Here is a 21,509-nt window from a genome sequence, read left to right on the forward strand (position 1 = left end):
GTCTGTCTCATTCCACGATTTTTCAGTAGTTCAGTGGTAGAGGGCCCCTGGGTTCAATCCCCAGTACTAGAAAATAACAAATAGAAAAAAATAGAACTTGATTTTTCCTAGTCAAAACTTATCTGTAAATGTCACTACTATTCACCAATTGCTCAAGTCAAAAAGTTACCTGTGACCCCTATCCCTTATAAGCCACCCATGTTACAACCCTGTTAATCCTGTCCCCAAAATGTGTTCTGAATCTACCTTCTTCACTTCATCTCCATTATATCATCACAGTCTCCACTATTATTATCTTCCACTTGGATTTTTGCAAAAGCCTTCTAAATAACTTGACTTCTTCCATTTTCACTCCTCTAATTCAGCAATCCTGTCCTGTTCAGCAACAGAAGTTATCTTTTTCCTTAGCACATACACTAACTACCCTCCCTCTCCCCTTGACATAGAACTCTTGGACATGCCTACTTGATCCATCTTCTGCCTATTTCCAAGCATATTTAGTGTATTTGTGTTTGATCTCCTCTAATTTTCTCTCAGTTCCTAGAAAACGTCAAGTTCTTTCCTGCTTCAAGGGCTTCCTTTTGTTCCCCTCACCTATAGTGTTTTCTCATTTCTTCACAGGGCTTGATTCTTCTTTTCAGATTTAATGGCAGCTTCTCCACTGAGAACTTCACTGCTCATCCTATTTCAAGGATTCACTCTTTTATTCTACATTTCTACCCCCTTTTTTGTAATAATTTCAACTTACAATATACTTTTACTTGCCTACCTGATTATTTTTGTCTGTACTAGAAATGGAGCGCAGCACAGAGTAGGTGCTGAATGAATCTGGTGAAAGACTTGACTGCCTTGATGTTTTAGGTTGATGCCATAATACTAGGCCAAGAGCGAAGGAGAAGAGATGATCATGAAATTTTAAAGACAGGATGAAAAGAAGGAAACTCTCCAGATTACAGAGACTCTTTGAGGGATCAAACAAGATATGGTTGTACAATTCCTTAATTGAATAGACCTAACCTTGGAAAGTAGGAGTGGGTAAAAATGACTAGAGGAGGCTTTTCAGTTGTACACTCAAGGTGGAATCTATGATGTGACAATTGGTGACAAGTTCTTTTGTACACTTAACAAATGTCCAAAATTCCAGACTAAAAAGATTATCTAAAGGCAGTAGGCACATAGATAATGTTGGTCTTTCACACCTCTGAAAAAATTTTCAAAATATATTTACCCTGTAGGTCAACAGTTTTCTTTTACGGCAATCCTAAGAGAATGCGCAAGTTACATTAAGGTTACAGAAAATTAGGAAAATGGAGGAATAGATATGATTTCTTGACATAGTGGGTTGAATAGTGTTCCTCTCCAAATTCATGTGCACTTGGAAATTCAGAATGTAACTTTATTTTGAAATGCTTTTTGCAGATTTGTCTTTGAGAATTATGGCATTAAAGATGAAATTAAGTTATAGATCTAAATTAGGTAGATACTAAATTCAATGACTGATGTCCTTATAAGGGAAAGGAGAGGCAGATCATAGAAACACAGGGAAGAAGGCCGTTTGAAACTGGAAGTTGAGATTGCAATTATACTGCCACAAGTCAAAGCATGCCAGAAGTCATCAAAAGCTAGAAGGATCAAGGAAAGATTTTTTTCTAAAACCCTTGGGGGGGAATATGGCACTACTGACATCTTGATTTTCTACATCTGGACTTTAGAACTGTTAGATAAAATTCTGTTGTTTTAAGTCACCCAATTGTGACAGCAGCCCTAGGAAGTTAAACACAAAGATCAAAAGAAAACCAAGGAGTAATTCAATTTTGTTCCATTCCTGCATGGCACAAATAAACCCAAATTTGTATTTCTAGATACTGAGACCTAAAATGTTTGCCATCTCTAAAATAATGTTTACCAAAATAGAAACTTCTAAAATCACTTTAGGGAACCAATTTGGTATGTAGTTGATAAAATGGGGATCCTCCAAGCATCAATATTTTTAAAATATCATATAAAAATTATAAGCTTGATTTAAACCATATATAAATATGGATATATACTTTGCAGACAAAGGGAAGATTTGATTAGCTTAAATTTCTATATTGAATTTTAGGTGAATACAATAATTATGTACTTCTACATTTTAAACCTATTTTGTTTTGGAAGCAAGTAAGATTTCTCTTACCAATGACATTTTATTTTATACAGGGGACTGAACTCAGGGACACTTAATCACTAAGCTACATCCCCAATCCTTTTTATTCTTTATTTTGAGACAGGGTCTAAGTTCCTGAGGGTCTTGCTAACCTGCTGAGGTAGACCTCTAATTTAGATCCTCCTGCCTCAGTCTCTCAAGTCTCTGGGATTACAGGTATGGGCCACTGTGCCTGGCTACCAATGGCATTCTAAAATCGTAAGATTAATATTGTTTATAGAAATTTGGAAAATAGAGAAAAAAATTTGCTCCAATCTCCAATACAATAATTTCTACTATTTTCATACATTTTTTTTTTTTTGTGGTATTGGGGGTTTAACTGAGGGGCACCCTACCACTGAGATGTCCCCCAGGTCTTTTTTATTTTTTTTTGCACTGGGGATTGAACCCAGGGATATTTTATCATTGAGTACATCCCCTATTGCTCTTTTTTTTTTTGAGACAGGGTCTCTTTAAATTGCTCAGGCTGCTTTGAACTTGCAGTACTCCTGCCTCAGCCTTCCAACTGGTTGAGATTACAGGCATATGCCACTGTGGTTGGTTTCTTTTGCACCTTTTTAAAAACCTGACTAAAGTAGGACATGTATAATTTTGTATCCTCATTAAAAAATTATGGTGTCATATGTGTTTTGTATTTGTATTTAAAATCACAATTTTATCAGCCACATATCAAAATTTGCTTACCCAGTTCCCTACTGTTGGAATTCAGGCTGCTTTTCATTTTTGCTATTTGAAATACTGCTATAATAAAAATCTTGTTCATATTTTTATTTGCTGTCTACTTGTTTTCATCTCTTCTACTAGAATTGAGAGGGTGTCATATAGTAGATGCTCAATGAAATTTTGTTAAATGCATCTTCTATTAGGCTAGATCTCAGAAGTGATATAATACAGGTAAATAGTTTACCTGTGCAATATCTCACAATAAATATTGTTATTATCATGAAAAATTATTAAGGAATTCATGGCTCTTGAAATAGATTGTCAAGCTTATTTATAAAAAGGGTTGTGATAATTTACAATGCTGTTAGCACCATTAATTAATTCAATATTTCTCTCTCTCTTTTGTTATTGGGGATTGAATCCAGGGTGCTTTACCACTCAGCAACATCCCCAGCCCTTTTTATTTTTTATTTTGATATAGGGTCTCATTAATTTGTTTAAAGCCTAGCTAAATTGTTGAGACTGGCCTCAAACTTGTAATCTTCCTGTCTCAGCCTCTTCAGCCATTGGGATAACAGGTGTGGACCACTATGCCTGGCTAATTCATTATTTTTTGAGTACACACTGTAGTTCAGGAACTGTTCAAGATACTAAAGGAGAGAGCACTGAACAAAACAGACAAAATTCCTGCATTTATGGAGTTTTCAGTCTAGTGTAGGAGACAAAGTTATATATCTATTTATATAATATATGGAATAAAATGCATGAATTATATATAACTGCTCATTTATTTTCTTAATTATGTTATAAGTAATGAATATAATGTTATACAGTTATGTGTTATATAATAAAATGTCACGAAGTACTAATTAATTTAAAGGAAAATATAGCAGGATAAGGGAACAGGGAACAAGAGAGTGATTTTCTTGCACAGGGTGATCAGGAAAGTTTGTGAGTAGACACCTGAATGAAGTGAGACAAGAATATAGCATGAGCAGTATGGGTGGATGGAAAGAAACAAGAAGAGTGAGACAAGAATGGATACCTCTTTCAGTGATATCTCAAATGAGCATTATCTTTCTAAGTTGAAAATGATCTGTAAAAAACTCACTGTACTCATAAAAAAACCTATCATACTCTTGTTCTAAATTCCCCCCCCCCCCGGAACTATGGAATGCATTTCACAATATTCTCTTACCACTTATAGTTTGGGAGAGAATACTAGTAATGGTAAAAGCTAACATTTACAAGACTCTTGTCATGTATAAGGCACTATACCTGTTATTATTATTGTCTGTCTTTTGCATGATTGGGAATTGTACCCACCTACTCTCTACTACTGAGTGTACATGTGCTTTTTATTTTTTTATTTTGAGACAAGTTTTCACTAAATTACCCAGGCTGTCCTTGAACTTGAGTCTCCTGAGTTATTGGGATTACAAGTGTAACCTTTGAGCCTATCATGTTATCTTATTAAATTCCCACAACAACCCACTTGGATATATACTATTAATCTATTATAGAAATGATGACTAAGTAATTTTCTGAAATGCAGAATACAAGTAAATGTCTGTGTGTTTGGGGAGATAGAAGGACCAAAGTCTGAAGTGAGCCGTAGGGTTTACACTCTGAATCCAGATAAGCCAAGACTAGCTATAGTCCCAGCTATTCTGGAGATGGAGACAGGAAAACTTCAAGTTTGAAACCTGCCTATGCAACATAGGCAATAGTGAGACCCTGTCTCAAAAAAAAAAAAAAAAAAAAAAAAAAAAGTTCCCACAAGAACAAGGAGGTATTTAAAATAAGAAGTAATGTTTGTGGGTAGTCCCACCATCCTAATGTTGAAATTATACTTCATTACACTTTGCTAAGCATTTGTCATTTATACTAATTTCTTTAGCCATACTGTTGTCAGTTGAATTTGATCCCTCCATAAGACAAGTTTAAGTCATAACCTCAGGTACCTGTGAGTGAGACTTTATTGGGAAATAAGGTCTTTGTAGATGCAATCAAGTTATAAACTCATAATGGATTAGGGTGGATCCTAATCCAATCACTGGTATCCTTAGAATGAGGGAAATTGGGACACAGACACACAGAGGAAACACCAAGTGAAGATGGAGGCAGGATTGATGGGATGCTTCTACAAAGATTGTGAAGAGGGCTGGGGAGATAGCTCAGTCGGTAGAATGCTTGCCTTGCAAGCACAAGGCCCTGGGTTCGAATCCCCTAGCACCACCAAAAAAAAAAAAAAAAAAGAAGATTGTTAAGAAAACTAGGAGAGGTATGGGGAAAAAAAATTTCTCCCTGAAATCCCAAGAGGGAATCAACCAGCTGTCACCTTTTGGACTTCTGGCCTCCAGAACTGTGAGATAATAAAAAACTGCTGTTTCAAGATACTGATTTGTGTAATTTGTTAGAGCAGCCTTAGGAAACTAACACACGTATTTAACATATCTTGTATAGAATATGAAGTGTCTACTTCATAATTTGAAATGTATTTCTCAGTAAAGATACAGAGCCTTGTGGAATTCCTTCTAGGTTTCCAACATTCTCTAAAGTCACAGGTCCTCGTAAATCTTAACAAAACTTCAAATGCCTTGTTCCAAGTTCACCTGTGTTTAAAAGAGGTTGTAGCCACTCTTCTGGTTATCCTTTGCTAAAAGGCCTGTGTATTCTTGAGCATTCATCCCTCATTAATCATTTAAACTTGCGGCACAGGGATGATTTGCATGAGATTTTGCTGGGTCCTCCTTCAAGACTGATGCTGATCCGTAGAATACCAGTTACCAGGTTTCCTCAACTATTTCCTCCTAAGGATAAAAGAAACTTGAAAGCTTTGTTAAAGGTCTCTCAGGAAGAGAATGTACCATTCTTGGTATTGCTGGCTTATCTTCTCCCCTCCCCGATGGGATCTAGCTATGTTGCGCAGGTGATTTCCAACCGAACTCAAGGGGTCTGCCTGCCTCAGTCTCCTGAGTGTGGGGAGTCCCACAGGCGCAAAACCATCACATCCTGTTCTGAATAAATCCTTTTTTCTCGTCCCAACAACTTGCCCTCCACTCCCTGGAATCTTCACATTGTGAGTAACGGACTTGGTTTTAGTAACAAGATGGTGTTAAACTGGCCCGTGAAATCCAGATTTTTGAAGCAGGAACTCTAGCTATATACCTTACTTACTTTTCTTATTGAAAGAAGGCTTGCAACTTAAGCATATCACCCCGGGAAAGCGCAGGAAGTGTGAGCCAACACTACATCAGGAACCTGAACTGGTGGTGTTGACTTCAACGCGAGAAGCTTCAGCCATTGCTAACAATGTATCTCCCATCCTCAAATTAGCTCTAGTTGAGTCTACAGCCATCCGCCTTTATATATCCATCCTGTGGTTTCATCTGCTTATTCAAATCTCCTTGGGAAAAGGTAGAATAAAATAATGAAAAGACTAACGTAGAGCAGAAAGACTAAAAAAAGAGATTTTCTTGATAAAATGTCCCCTATGCACTCAAGAGTGTTAATTAAAAATACAGACACTTCTCTAGTCTTCGTAAACTCCAGCTTCTGTATTCAGAGGGTTCCCACTTGTCAAAGGAACGCAAAGCTACCCACTGCGCAGGGCGCATGTATACCCTGGGAGGGTTCCGGCGCCAGGCGAGCGCGTGCGGGGAAGTGGGCGGGCTCGCGCGCGAGCTCCGCGGTTCACTTCCGGTCAACCCCTCCCCCTCCCCCTCGTAGCCACCTCCTCCTCTCCCTTCTCCTCCCTAGCCTCTCCCTCAACTCTCTCCACCCCTCACGCACTCCGCCCTGCTCGCTTTCAGTTCTTCCCCTCCCGCTCCATCCGGGTCGCTGACGCCTGTCTCGGGACTGGACAGTGGTGGCGGCTGCTTTTCTCTGAGGAACCTGGTAAAGTTTCACAGGGGAGGGGAGCAGCGGAGCAGCGGCCCGAAGCCGGAGGAGCCCTGGTGATCGCTGCCACTGGCTGAAGGAGGGTCCCGGAGCTGGAGACGTGCCTTAGCAGCCGCGCAGCCTCGCTTTTTGGGGAGGGGCCGCCCTCCGTCGCCTTGGGCTTTCCCTGCCCTGAGGGGCCGGTTGAGTCGTGCCGGGGGGTGGGTTCGGGGGCGTGTGGCGGCGTTAGGGAGGGGGCAGGCTGGGCTGGGCGGATACAGGCCGGCATGGCGTAGGGCGCTTTCTCAGCGCTTCCTGGGGGTGAGGGGCGGGGGACGAGGTAAGGGTCGGTGCTCCCTGGCCCAGGGGCTGGAAATGTCCGCTCCTCCCTGGGGAAAGACCTCTCTGGTCTGAGGCCGCGGGGTGCCCAGACTGGTCCACCGGCCTCTGCGTCTTGGAAGCTGCGGTAGTTGACGGTCCGCCCGCGAGGTTGGGTGTGTGCAGACGATTCTCTTCCCCGACCCGCGTGAGCTGGTGTGGATGCCTGTTGGGGCAAAGATACGACTAAACTGCTTCTCATTTTCCTACCTGTTGCTGGAGAGAGAACTCCTTTCCCGTATCCCTTATTACTTTTATGAGAAAAGTGCTAAATCCAGGCGCGCTGAATCGAGGATATTTTCCTGTCCTCTTCTTAAACGGGGCGGGGGGGGGGAACCCAAAAAAACTAAACAGAAAATGGAAAGACAGTGAAGAACTCTCAGGAGCTGAAGAGTTTCTGATGCCCCAAAGAATGAAATCAAACTTCTTTTAGTGGATGGATCACGGAATGGGACACCTTTGGCACTTTGCTAGCTGTAATGTAGGAAAATTGGGCTTTGAAACTTTGAAGTTTCGGTGTAAGAAATGTAGGTAATATAACAGGAATAATGTAGTAGCACTGGTGTTATTTAATAACGTAATGCATTTGAAAATCTCTGCAGGTTTAGACTAAGTGGACTCTTTGGATTTTGTTCTTTGCAAGGCGAAGAAATATTCAGTCAGTGTACGGGAAAGTTTCTACAGATTTCGCCACCAAACTACAGTGCACCAGCCCCCATCCTGTTCTTGAAAAATCAGCAGTCCTGGTGGGGTTAAATTACAGTTTTTTCCCAATCTCCAAAAGTTGTCCCAGAGGTATACATAGACATAGATTGCTCAAGGCGAATTTTTTAGTCAACTGGAACTTGTAATAGAAAAGGTTGAATTTGAGGGAGAATCTTAATATTGAAATTGCATATTTTTCTGTATTATAATCACATTAATTTAGTGTTTAAATTTACAGTGAGGTTGGGTGTTAGTATTTCAACTTGTAAAATAAGATCTTTGGAGGTGATTGTTTTAAGGTTATAACTTAATAGAATTCAAATTTTTCGTATGGCCTATTAGTATGAAAAATTGAAAGTCATTTAAATTGTGGGGAACTTAAAATTTTCCATTATTGGTTTTATTTTTGTTACAGAAAAGAACTTCAGTTTTCTGTTGATGTGGAGGTAGGTATTAGATTAATCATGCTATGATTTGAGGGAGATTGCAAGGTTTTGTTCTGCAGTGGCTGTATACTTGATTTTTTGGGGGGTGGGGCATTAGAAAGGTCTTCTTTCATGCTCCCATTGAAATTATTTAAGTAAAAACAAACCAAAAAAAAACTATGTGATTAATTTCATTCAACACAGTTATTTTCATAAGTTTAATCTATCACAAAGACAACAGAAAACCAAAACTAGTTTGTGTTTTAAATTTTGTAAAGAATAATAGGAAGCCATGTATTTTCCCTTAGCATTTCTGTAGGGGTGCATTTAAAAAAAGCTACAACTAATTGGCTCTAGAAGCTAAAGATACTTATGTAGCATAGTTTAAAATGTTTAGTGTTTACTGTATAGTGATTATTGTAGCCTGTCACTTGATCAAAGAGCAGGTTATACATCATGTTTCCTTGAAGTCATATAACTTTTTTCTATCTCCTCAGACATAGGGTATCTCCAACTTCCCAGTATTTCAGAAGTGAGTTTTGTATTGAAACTGGAAGACCAAAATAATTACAAGCAGTTGTGCTGGGGGAAATGCATCCTTTTGGACAACTAGGTTTGGGTGGAATTGATGAAGAAATTGTATTAGAGCCCAGGAAAAGTGACTTTTTTGTAAATAAAAGGTCCGAGATGTAGGATGTGGACTCAGACATACTGTATTTGTTCTGGATGATGGAACTGTGTACACGTGTGGATGTAATGATCTAGGACAGCTAGGTCATGAAAAATCCAGAAAGAAACCAGGTAAGTGGAAAACATTTTTATTTGCTATTTCTAATAATTATTTTAAGTTTGAAGTGTTATATTTCTGTAGTCTTAAACCTGTATTCTTGATCAACTTTAAAAGCAAGCAGGAGTTAATTATATCCTTGACATTTGCTTGTTTCTTGATTTTAATTGCTTTTTTTTTTTTCCTCTTTTGCTATTATTATAATTTTGTAATTTATTTTGTGATGTTTCTGTACATTTGGGGGGGGGGAAACCCATAGGATAAAAGCCTTCTATTTTTATTTATTTGCCTAAAATGTTAATTCTTCTATTTATCCCCTTTATCATATTTTAGATACACAATTTTTTTGGTTTAATCAGAAATATCATTTTTACTACACTAATTTGCTACTTTCAAGTATTGGTGCTGTCTTAATGGTTTTGTGAATCTGAGGTGTTCTGAGTTTTCAGTAGCTGATCAAGCAGAATTTAAAACAATTTTTTAGGAAAATGAGAGTTTTGAGGAATTTGGTAACATTTCATGTTCTGTTTTCCTGGATGTCTTAAAATTAAATATTCCACATTTAGGAATGTTACTATGTTTTGCTTTCAGTTAGGGCTAACAAAAGTTACTATCTTAAGGTGTTAAATTTGGGTGAGACTGCAACTGTATTGACTTGGTTTCTTTAAACTTGAGAAATAATGACAGATATTTTCTATGGTAGTTTTTTTTTTTTTTAATCAGTTCACTTTTTAAGTTGTTTCTGTTACTTTTGAGAGTTAATACAGATATATTTAGGCATTACATTTAAGGTACCTTTCTTCTTTCATACCATCTCAACACTATGCAAAACTTCATTCTTCTGATAATGAAAACTGCAAATAATGTAGTTTTTGTCCATTGTTGTTAGGGTCTTAATCTATCTTGTCTCTCCTGCTTTAATTTGTAGTTTAGTTTTAATGATAGTAATACTTAATACAATAGATTTTGTTATTTTAGAACTCAAGGTAAATGGCAACTTCTTTGTACTCTACCTCACTAAGAATATTTCATGGAATCTTACCAGATTTTCATAATTCAGGCACTGAGATGGTCACTTGGTAGAAATGAATGAATGGCACTTTACCTATAATGATTCTGATTTTTATCTGTGCTGTAGAGGCAAATGGGCCCTTTACTTTTTTTGTTTACTTTGGAATGTTGCCTTAGGTGAAATTTTCATGGTATTGGGGCTTCTGCTGTTCTTTATACTTAATATGCCCCATAGAAATAACTGAACTTTGTATTTCTTTAATATTTGAAAGGATGAGGGCAAGTAGAAAATACAAAGCCAGCGCATAAAAATTGCCAATATAGTTACTGCAGTTCACTAAGGTTTAGAAGTTTTATAGTTATTAAGCACCTGTTCTGTGTCCAGGACGAGCAAGGGTAGATGCTGTGTATGCATAGTACAGTGATAATGCCTGAAACAGCTTCTAACTTCATAGGTGAGATTCTAAAAAACTTAACTAGCCACTTCTTTGTGGTCTTGTTGACATTGTGTTGATTGCATTGTGACATCTATATCATCCTTTAGTTTCATCCTGGAAGAATTATATGATAATACAAAGTTGGGAGTGTGGGTTTCCTTAACTTAGGATACCTCTTTAGGATTGCCTCATTGTTGTCCAGGGTATGTACAATGGTCTGGGATAGAAAAATGATAAAATGAGCTTTGTCTTTTAGAAATTGAGCCTGGGTTGGGAGTTAAAATGAAACAATTGGAAATTGAAATGATGTGCTAAATACTTTGAATTCAGGAAATTTAATTGTTGAGAAATGTCATGGTGGGATAGAATTAAAATAAGATTTTGGGGGAGGAAAACGAGGGCTTAAGTTTAATTTTGTCCACAGTAGCTAAAAAGTAAGTCTGACTGGGCATGGTGGTGCACGCCTATAATCCCAGTGACTGGGGAAGGAGGCAAGACTAACACAAGTTTGAGGCCAGCCTCAGCAACTTGTCGAGGCCCTAAGCAACTTGGTAAGACCCTGTCTCAAAGTAAAATATAAAAAGGCGGGGCATGTGCTCAGAGATTAAGCACCCTTGGATTCAATCCTGGCACCCGTCCCCCCCCCCAAAAAAAAAAAAAAATCTAGGGCTGAAATTGCTTAGTTTTATAGAGGGGGATTCTGATCTTGAGGAAAACCTTTTATTATTAGAAGTCCTGGTTCAGTGACATATTGAAGTGTTCCAATGGTTCAGAGGTAGGAAAAAGTGTAAGTTCAAGAAGAGGTGATTGTGATAGGGACTTCATTTTTTTTTAAACCTCAGTCTTGGTTTAAACTGTTTGAGTAGTAAATTTAATGTTTTTAACTAAATTACTTGTTTGAAATATTTCCTTAACACTTTAAATGTGCCCCTTTCCTAATTTTAAATTTGTGTTTGAGGAATGGATTACAATATAATAAGTTGTGGATTTTATTTGATTTTAAAGTCTTCTGGTAATTGAGCAGAATGGTTATATTTCTAGGATCATGTAGTAAGTAAACTTAGTTCATTTCTTCAGAGCTTTAAATATGTGTCAGAGAAAGCAGAAGGAATGGACCTAAGAATTATTTCTTAACAAAGTTTGGCTTTATAAACATATTCTATGACTAATAAATAGGGAAAGAGAAAGAGTAAGCCTCATTAACAGTAAGTTATCCTTGAGTCACAATAATTTACTAGAGTACTTGGCCTCATAGGGTAGTGAGTAGATTTGGCCTGTGGCATGTTGGGAGAGTGTTTCCATTCTGGACATTTTCTGATACACATAGAAAGGTTTAACTGATTTATTGTACCAAGAATGTAGATTAAGTTCACATTCATCCCATTTCTCTTGTACATGTATTCCCCTTGCTATCACTAGTAGCTTTTTCTGAATTATTTCCAGAGGAGTGAATGTCTATTTCACTCATGTGTATTTTTCCTATGTAAGAACTTTTTGCGGGGAGGTGGGGAGTGTTAGGGCTTATGTTCAGAACTTTTTAATTACTTTTTTTAAGCCAGTGTCTTAATTTCTTCTTCCTCCTCCTCTTTTTTTTTTTTTTTTTTTTTTTTTAATTTTTGGTAGTGTTTGAATTTCTTTTCTTTTTTTGTACTGGGAATTGAACCCAGGGACACTCTACCTCTGGGTACATCCTCATTCGTTTCATTTTTTATTTTATGATAGGGTCTTCTAAGGTGCTGAAGGTCTTACTTGATTGCCAATACTGACATCATATTTGTGATCCTTTTATCTCAGCTTCCCAAGTCTCTGGGATTGTATGCTCGGGCCAGTGTGCATCTTGGTGTCTTTATCTTTTTCTTTTGGTACAGGGAATTGAACATGGGCACTGTACCACTGAGCTACATTCCCAGGCCTTTTTATTTTATTTTGAGATGGATCTCACTAAGTTGCCCAGGCTGGCCTCGAATTTAACAATCCTGTCTCAGACTCAGATCCCTGGGATTGTAGGTGTGTGCCACTGTGCCTGGCTGTGCCCTCAGTGTCTTAATTCATAGCTAACAAGTGAATAATTTAACCTTCAGTAAGCCATATCAGTTCATTTAAATGAATTGTTTTGTTTTTTATGCTTCCTTCCAAATTCACTTCGGAAAATTTTAAGATAGCTTGTAGGAAGTGTACTTTTCTTAACAAGTTTCTTTACTCAGTTTTTATCTAGTCATAGCAATAACCTGGTGACCATGGTCCTAAATGTTTTGTATGTTTATTTCCATTTGTTTCATTTTAGAAGCAATATTAAACTTTTATGACCATAATTTGTAAATACTGTGGCATAATTCTATTTCAGTAGCTTTTTGTGGTTTACAAAGTTCTTTCAGATGGATTATCTCATTTAATCCTCTCAATGGTCTTGTAGTTAGTACATTATGTTCCTCATTTTACAGATGAGGAAACTGAAGTTAAAAGAAATTGAGACTAAGAGTGTTACTAGACTAGCAGACATTAAGACACCACTCTAAATCCTGTAGTTTTTACTTTTATCCCACAAAGCTTTTCTCCTACCCTAGTGAAAAGGTAGAATATTTGTTCACCTAGGAGGAAAATAGTCACTGCTATTTTAAAGTAATTCTGAGGGTTGAAAAAAAATTATTATTTTGTAACTAAGATACCACGTTTTATTACCCACCCCTTGTGCATAAATTCAAGTCATTTTAAGAACCACGTAAGATTGAGAGTTGTTTTCAAGATGTAATATTATGCCATCACAGAGTAAAAATCCAAGTATGTATAGTTTATTCTTGGATGGAAGACTCATTTGTTTAGCAAAACCAATAATAAGTAAAATTTTGAATAATGTGATAAAATTAATTGTAGTTTGTATTCAGCATTTATTGAAGATAAAAAGATGATGAGCATTGATCCTGTTTCCTGTATTACTATAGCTTACTTGCTGCTTTCATTCTGACATGTTCTCTATCTTCACAAAAAAAATCTATAGATCAGCTGTTCCATAAAATACAGTTGAAATTTAAAAAGTATAAACATGGGAAATTATTTACTAGAATGGGCTAAAAATATCAAATATTTCTTACTGAACCAAAGTATATAAAACCAAAGAAATTCATTGTGTTTTATAACTTATAAATTTCACAATATCTTCTAAGGAAGAGAAAGATATAGGTGATATGAAGACTTGAAAAAAGTAATTACTTGGGTCAGGACTGCAGGCTTGCTTTGGACACTGAGAAACAGTAGCCAAGAATCTGTCAAGTGTAGGGAAAAGAAAAACCCATAATGCAAACAGATGCTACTGTTAGAGAGATGTATAATAATACTTTACTTTGTGTAGGACCCTACATCTGAGGAATTTCAAGAGCATTACACAATAATTCATGGTTCCTTTCAAAATGCTTGTGACACAATTTGCAAGAATTATCCTCATCTTAGGGGATAAATTTACGGAGAAATGGCAGCACAAGTTGGTAAGTAACTTGTCAATAGCAGGTTGACTGGCGAACAGCTATAATGAGTCTGAAAGTTTAACCTACCAGTCTCCTACCTTATTCACTAAATTGTGCTTATGTTTAGAATTATTTGCAGTAATATTTTCTGTTTGAGGCAGATCAAATATTAATGCACAGATTGTTTCCTTGCCATTCTGTCTGATGGCCTAGTGAAATAAATTGTTTGTTGAGATGATTGCATTATGGTCATAATGGTATGAGGAGTATTGAATTTAGTTGTGCTGAGAATCAAACCCAGGGCCTCTTGCATACTAAGCAGGTACTCTACCGATGAGCTATATCTCTCAGCTCAAGAATATTCAGATAAAACAAATAAAAACTTACTGTGGTAAACACCTAGTCTTTTCTCATTTCTCTTACATGTCATATTCCCTTCGTTGTCTTAACTACTATGCTGTTAAACTGTCCAAGATCTAAAGAAATTGCTGTGCAGCGTTGATTTGGTGGCTAATATTAGAACTTGAATTGGTTACTTAGGTTGTATCAAGGCTATCATGTATATAAGTTTGTCTGTCTCTGGAATGTATTGATTTGGTGATGCCTTATGAAATTCAAACCAAACAGATAATTGTAATAGCGGTAGATGCCTAATCTGAGCAGTTTTTAACAAATGGCAACTTCTTCAGAGTTTTTTCTTTGCGTTTTTGTAGGGTTGAATGAGACCCACATACTTTTCTTAATAAATAGGAGTTTGGAAGCTTTCAGTTTCAGGGTTATCAAGGATTCTTGTTGGAAGGGCAACCTAAGTGGTCCAGTGTCCATCATCATAGAAGATTCTTAGCATTCCATGTCCTTTGTATGTTATATGAATGTAGTGCCGTTAAATTCATTCTCACAAACCCCATTTATTTTTAAAATGACTCTGTTTTCCTGAACTATAAAAAATATTTTAGTACTTGGATGACATATGAAAAACCTTGTAGAGGAATTGTACTCAGTGAACACATGGATTAAAATTGTTAGTAAAATGGGTAGTGTTTATGCAGAAACCATGTAATGAGCCCATGGCTTATTTCCTTTCTGCTTCTCTATGCTTGGTTTTTTCATTCTGATGGAATTAAAAAGGCAATAATTTTAAAATGTCAATAGATTTTGACAGTTCTTTCATGTGCAAGAAAGGCTGTACTGAGTGTAATTGTGCAGAAATTTATTCATGTTACTATAGGTGCAAAAAAATGTCTTGAATTTCGATCACTCATTCTTTAAACCATATATATCTCTGTGTGTGTGTGTGTGTGTGTGTGTGTGTGTGTGTGTGTGTATGTATTTTTTTAAACCTGCACATATACTCTTTTGTCTTGCTTTGTTAGCATGGCAGGATTTTAGTTTAGCCTTCCTTGACCATGAGGAAAACATTCTGGAAGCCTTTACTAATATTTTTCACAAATTAATTGGAACTCTCCTAATCATTTTTATTTTTAAAATTTTTTGCAGTGCCAGGGATTGAACCTTAAGGATTTAAACTTGCTAGGCATATAGCTCAGTAGAACACTTGCCTAGTGTACCTTGAGTTGGATCCTTAGTACCACTGTTAACTCAAAACAAAGCAAAAGTATTTCATGTTCTTGGTAGAAAGTTGGAAAATATTGGAATATAAAAATTGACCCTAATGCCATCATGCATAGATAAGTACTATTATCATTTGGTACCTTTTCTCTACACATGTTTCTGATTATAGTCTGAGAGTATCTTATTCTGTCTCAACTTTTTTTTTTAAATAGTGTTTTCTCATGTTCTCAAATATCATTGAGTGATATTGTGAATGATCATTTAACATTTAATTATTTAGATATTCAAAAAATGTGGGTTTCTTGAATTTATTTCCAGATTTTTGTTATAAATAATGCTGACATGAATGTATGTATGAATTTAGTCTTTATTTACATCTGTTTATTTCTTTAGGAAAGAAAATCTTTAATTTTAGCTCATCTAGAATAAACAATAACTGAATCTAATCTAATTTAGCGTGTTTGTGTTGCTGGGGATTGAACCCCAGGGTCTTGCACATGCTGGCTAAGTGGTTTGTCACTGAGCTACATCGCCAGCCCCGTGTTTTTGAGATAGGGTCTTGCTAAATTGTCCAAGCTGGTCTCAAACTTGTGATCCTCCTGCTTCAGCTCATTGCTGGGCTTATAGGCACGCACCACCATGCCCAGTGCTTGACATTTTAAAATAAGCCAGACATGGTGGTGCATACCTATAATCTCTGACTTGTGAGGCTTAAATGGGAGGTTCCCAGGTTCAGGCAAATCTGGGGCCACATAGTAAGAATTTGTCTCAAAGTTAGCAGGGTTCGGAATGTAGCTCAGTGGTAAAGTACCTTGGGTTCAATACCCAGTTCAGGGTAGGGAGAGGGAGGTGAAAGAGGTAAAATTGAGGTCAGATTATAGAATTAAATTAAGGAGCTTGAATTTAATTTGGTTAATATTCATTGATAGTTTGTCATGGGAATTAATATGGATTACAGAAAGGAAGGATTGGAAGGAGAGAATTTGGGGTAAAGAATTAGGCTGTGATAGTAGTCCTTCAAACAAGAAAGGAGCAGGTAGATCTAGGAGAGATTAGGGAAGCAGAAAGAATGGACAGGTTTTGATTTAGAAGTGAATAGTAAACTGGACACTGTGGTGCATGCCTTTAATCCCAGCAACTTGGGAGGCTGATGTTCAAAGCCAGCTTCAGCAGTTTAGCAAGGCCTTAAGTAACTTAGACCCTGTGTCAAATTACAATATGAAAAGGACTGGAATGTGGCTACAGGCTCCTGGGTTCAATTCCGGGTACAAAAAAAGAAAAGAAAAATAAATGTTTAAAAAAAAAAAAAAGAATAGTAAGTATAAAGAACCAGGCATGATTCTAGGTGGAATCATTAATAAAAATGAGAATCCAGCAAGAGAAGAAATATGAAGTCTGTTTATTTTAGGAGGAGAGAGAAGATTCTGGCGAAGTAAATTTGTTGTAAATTTGATAGCAGTATTCAGTAGGTAGTAAGAGATTTTATACACATGTGAGAAGAATATTAGGGCTAAAGGCACAAATATTTTATTTCCAGTTTGCTTTTAAAGTTTAGAGTAGGCTAACATTCCAATTATTAATTGCTCTCCTAATCCAATGTATCAAGTAACTAATAATCCATTAACTATTTAATTTTGTGTTTTTGAGAAATTGTTTAAAATGCCTGGGCAAATAGGATACCTTTGTAAATTTAAGGTAAACTGAATTATTGCTTATTATGCTTCATCTGTTTTGTAAGTTCAAATTTTTATATACAGATGAATGAAAACATCTGTTTGCCAGGTGCCTTCTGCTAGCCTGAGCATTTGGATTTTTTTGTTTTTTTTTTGGGTGCTGGGGATCGAACCCAGGGCCTTGTGCTTACAAGGCAAGCACTTTACTGACTGAGCTATCTCCCCAGCCCCAGCATTTGGATTTTGTTAATAGGTTTATGTGTTTATTTAATGAACACAACCTGTAATTACTATGTTTGCATGACTTCCAGGTTTTTCTGGGGAAAAAGCTTTTTGAAGTTATATTATGTACTAACAGATACAAGTTGTTTTTGGTTGACTAATAGCAGAAATAATTGTAACTATAGTTGGGTATGTGCTGGCAGTTTAGGCAAGAGCTGGGAAATATGCCTTCTGAGGCAGTGCTATTTTTGTGACAGGGAAATGGGAGGTAGGGAAGGAATAGGCTAAAAATATCCTAAGGAGCAGTATTAGGAGTATCCGAAAATAACTGGAGAAAAGTGTTATTAGTTATCTGTTGGTTATTAGAAGTTTGACTTTTTTTTTAATTTTCATTTTAGGGATGGCATGGTGAGAATAAAGTAGAGCTAAGATTGCTTCCCACAGTTGATCCCGAGTATTTACCAATTAGCACAAGTGTACTTTCTGATCCAAGGGTCACGTGGCTATGGATTTCATAACCAGGCTCTCTAACAGGATGAACCTTATGAACCTAGTTATTTCTGAAGAGTGATTGGGTAAAATGGGGATTGGGTGTCAACAGAACATAGGTTATTCAGCTCCAAAGTTGAGTAAGTTCCTTAAACTGTGCATAAGGAGGAAAGTATATATTTAGAAGTTGGTATGACTGTATATGAGAAGAAATATACAAACCATATTATTGAAGAAATATTTAGTAATGAAATATTATTTATAATATTGAGAAACTATAATGCTGATATTAAGAAATGAGCTAGGTACTATATGGAATCCTTTATCTAAAAGTCTTATAATCACCCTGCAAATTACCTATTTGCTCAGATATATGTATTTATTTATTTGTAGTACTGGGAATTGAACCCGGGGTGGTTCAATTCCTGCACTGAGCTACGTCCCAGTCTTTTTCTTTAATTTTGAGACAGGGGTCTCACAGTTATTGAGACTGGCCTCAAACTTTCCATTCTCTTTCCTCAACTTCCTGAGTTACTGGGAGTATAAGCATGTACCACTACACCCAGCTATATTTGCTCAGTTAATAGGTGAGGAAAATATCACTTTAGTAGTTTATATAACTCATCCAGAGTCAAATTAATACTTCCTTAATTTTAAACAATAGGCAGTTGGAACAATGGAAGAAAATGCACCATTTATAAGAGGGAAGAAAAAAGAAGGTATAAAATAACCCAGGAATAGAGTAGTAAGAAATATGAAAGACCTGTTTGAAGAATTAAAAGCATTACTGAGGGACACAAAAACTTGATCAAATGAAAATCACATTTGTGAATAGGGACATTCAGCTACATTAAGCTGTTTTCTCTAATTTGTAAATTTAATGTGACTCTAATAAATCCCGGTTGGTTTTTTGAAACTGGACGTGGATTCTCAAATTTATATGGAAAAAACAACCTAAAGTTGCTGGGAAAACTGAAAAATAGAGAGGTAATACATTAAATTCAATATTAACATGTTTTAATTTTAAAACTGTAAAAAAGTTACTTTAAATAGATATATTAAACCAACAAAACCAAATATTAAAGCTAAGACATAAACCCATATAGCCTTAAATCAATAGGGAATAGATTTAGGTGGACACTATTCAGTAAATGGAATTGAAATGTAGGAATGTTATATAGAGAATAAAAATGCTGGGTTAATTCCTCATTCTTTGTACATATTTGGATAAATTCCCAATGAACCAATATTTAAATGTAAAGACTAATAAAAGTACTAGAAGAAAACATGGACAAATTTTATTTTGCAATTAGGGAAGTCTTTCTGACTAAAATGTGAGTAGACATAAAAAAAAAACTATTATTACAAAAGTAAAAAATAATAAGCTAGGCTGAAATTACTGTATACAAAGTTAAAAAGACAATTAGAAGAACATTTATGACTTATGTTAAAGTGCTGATCTCCCATAAGTAAAGCAGTCCTGGCAATTAATGATCAAATGGGCAAAGGATATGAAACAGGCATTTTTATAGAAAAGGAAATACAGTTTTTTCCCATTTTTTTATTGGGATATTATAATGTGAGATAATAATGGGATACATTATGCCATATTTATACATGCACATAATTTGATCAGTCTCATTCCCTACTACTTTCCCTTTCCTTCCCCTTAATCTGCATGTTATACTCTACAAAGAGTTTTTATTTTTAATTTTTTATTTGTCTTTTTTTTTTTTTTTTTCCGGTACCAGTGTTTGAGCCCACGGGTGCTTAACCACTGAGTCACATCCCCAGCATTTTTATTTTGGTATAGGACTTCACTAAGTTGCTTAGGATTTCGCTAAACTGCTAAGGCTGTCCTGGGACTTGTGATCCTCCTGTCTAGCGTCCAGAGCTTCTGGGATCATAGGCATGGACCACCGTGTCCAGCTATAAATGGTTTTTAAATGAGCACAGTTTAACCTCATTCACATTAAGAGACATACAAAACAGAATACTAAGGTAACTATTGTTCCACATACAAGGTTAACAAAATCCTTAGTTTGACAGAACACTGTCAGAATTGTCAGTAAACAAGTATTCATATGTTTGTGTTGATGTAAATTGAGAAACTTCTACAGAGACAATTTGCCAGCATATGTCAGATTTACAAATGAGCATACCTTTTTATGTTAAAAAAGAAAAAAAAAAAGCTCCATTTCCAGGAAATTATCTACTAGCTTATTTGTAAAACAACATGTACTGCAACATTGTTTATAATGGTAAAACATTAGAACAATCTTAATGTCTTTTTGGAATTGGTAAAATAAATTATGGGTCCATCTAATCAGTGTATGTAATATTATCTAGTTTGAAAGGATGAAGGAGTTCTTGGACTGATAAAGGAAGAACTATAACAATATTAAAAAGAGCAAAGTGTAGAACATTGTATAGAAAACTATTTTGGTGTAAGTCAAAGGAAAAGTATACCATTTGTATTTATTTAGATGCATTAAAAAATCTTGGAAGGATACATATAATTATTAACTAATTATTCTTGATACAAAAGTGGGAGGAGGAGACAAGAACTGGTTGGTGGAAGGCATGAATGATAGATGGACGTTTTGCTGTGTACCTTTCTTTTTTTGAACAGTGTAAATGTGTAACTGTTAAAACGGTGTATTTTTATTTCTTTTTTTTTTTTTATTTTTTGGTAAGGGGTGGGGTTCTGGAATTAAGTGCTTATGTACAAATCCTGCTCTGTTGCTTGTTATCTTAAGCACATTGCTTATTCTCTGTCTAAATGTTCTCTTCTATAGAATTAGGGTAATCATGCTAACTCTTAGGGTGGTTTAAGTCAGATAACATATAGTACAAAGACAATGTCTGGCTTGTGGTAAATAATGTTTCCCTAAACTAAAAAAGCTATTAGAGTGAGAATTTAAATTTAGGTCTGCCATATACTAATACAGGTATTATTCTGTCTTCACGTTTGTCTAAATGCCGTTATATATAGAAACAGTGCCAGTTCAGTATAGAAACTATACAATTTACATGCTTGCCTCCAGATAGATAATGCCTGTCTTTTCATTTATAACTACAGTTCAGGCTTTTTACTCAACAAATAGGTGTCTTTGTAGTGCATTTCTGACATTGTTCCAGGCATGAAAGTACTTTGCATTTAGAATTTAAATACCTTAGAGCTCTTTTTCGAAGACTATGCCAAATTTCAAAAAAATTCGTTATTGGGCCAAGGTATATACTGAATGGGTTTCTTTACCTTCAGACTTAAAAGATGTTACAGGACAAGAAAAGACCAAATATGCCATTTTTCTTGTGAGAAGCACATAAATAATTGAAATTAGATTTGGTTATTGATTTTAATAGATTATTTAATGATGAATAATTATAAGGTCTAGTTGGTGTACTGATATTTTGAGGAGCATAGCCACTTGAATAAATAATACTTATTTGCACTTTTAAACCCTGCCCCTCCCAAAATGTTGAGTTGACCTTAAAATTTAAACTAAATGCATTTGCTGGGCACAGTGGCCACTTGAAGGTAAGGCAGGAGGATCTCAAGATCAAGGCCAGCCTCAGCAACTTAGTGAGTTCCTAAGCA

The 21,509-nt window shown here is 36.1% G+C and overlaps 1 protein-coding gene and 1 long non-coding RNA gene across 2 annotated transcripts in view; both read left to right on the forward strand.

Moving 5' to 3' along the window:
- The first annotated feature begins 6,618 nt into the window (after nt 1-6,618).
- HERC4 (HECT and RLD domain containing E3 ubiquitin protein ligase 4) overlaps nt 6,619-21,509 on the forward strand; it is a 115,891-nt gene continuing 101,000 nt past the window's right edge. The window contains 4 exon segments of the mRNA XM_079135765.1: nt 6,619-6,976; nt 8,255-8,280; nt 8,757-8,932; nt 8,935-9,060. Of these exon segments, the coding sequence (XP_078991891.1) occupies nt 8,851-8,932; nt 8,935-9,060 (208 nt within the window). The 5' untranslated portion in view covers nt 6,619-6,976; nt 8,255-8,280; nt 8,757-8,850.
- Nucleotides 13,868-18,668, forward strand: LOC306658663. The gene is made up of 2 exons (XR_013763121.1): nt 13,868-13,973; nt 15,450-18,668. It is a non-coding gene; the product is annotated as an uncharacterized lncRNA (long non-coding RNA).

The sequence above is a fragment of the Sciurus vulgaris genome (assembly GCF_902686455.1).
Source record: "Sciurus vulgaris genome assembly, chromosome: 4".
Classification (NCBI taxonomy): Eukaryota; Metazoa; Chordata; class Mammalia; order Rodentia; family Sciuridae; genus Sciurus; species Sciurus vulgaris.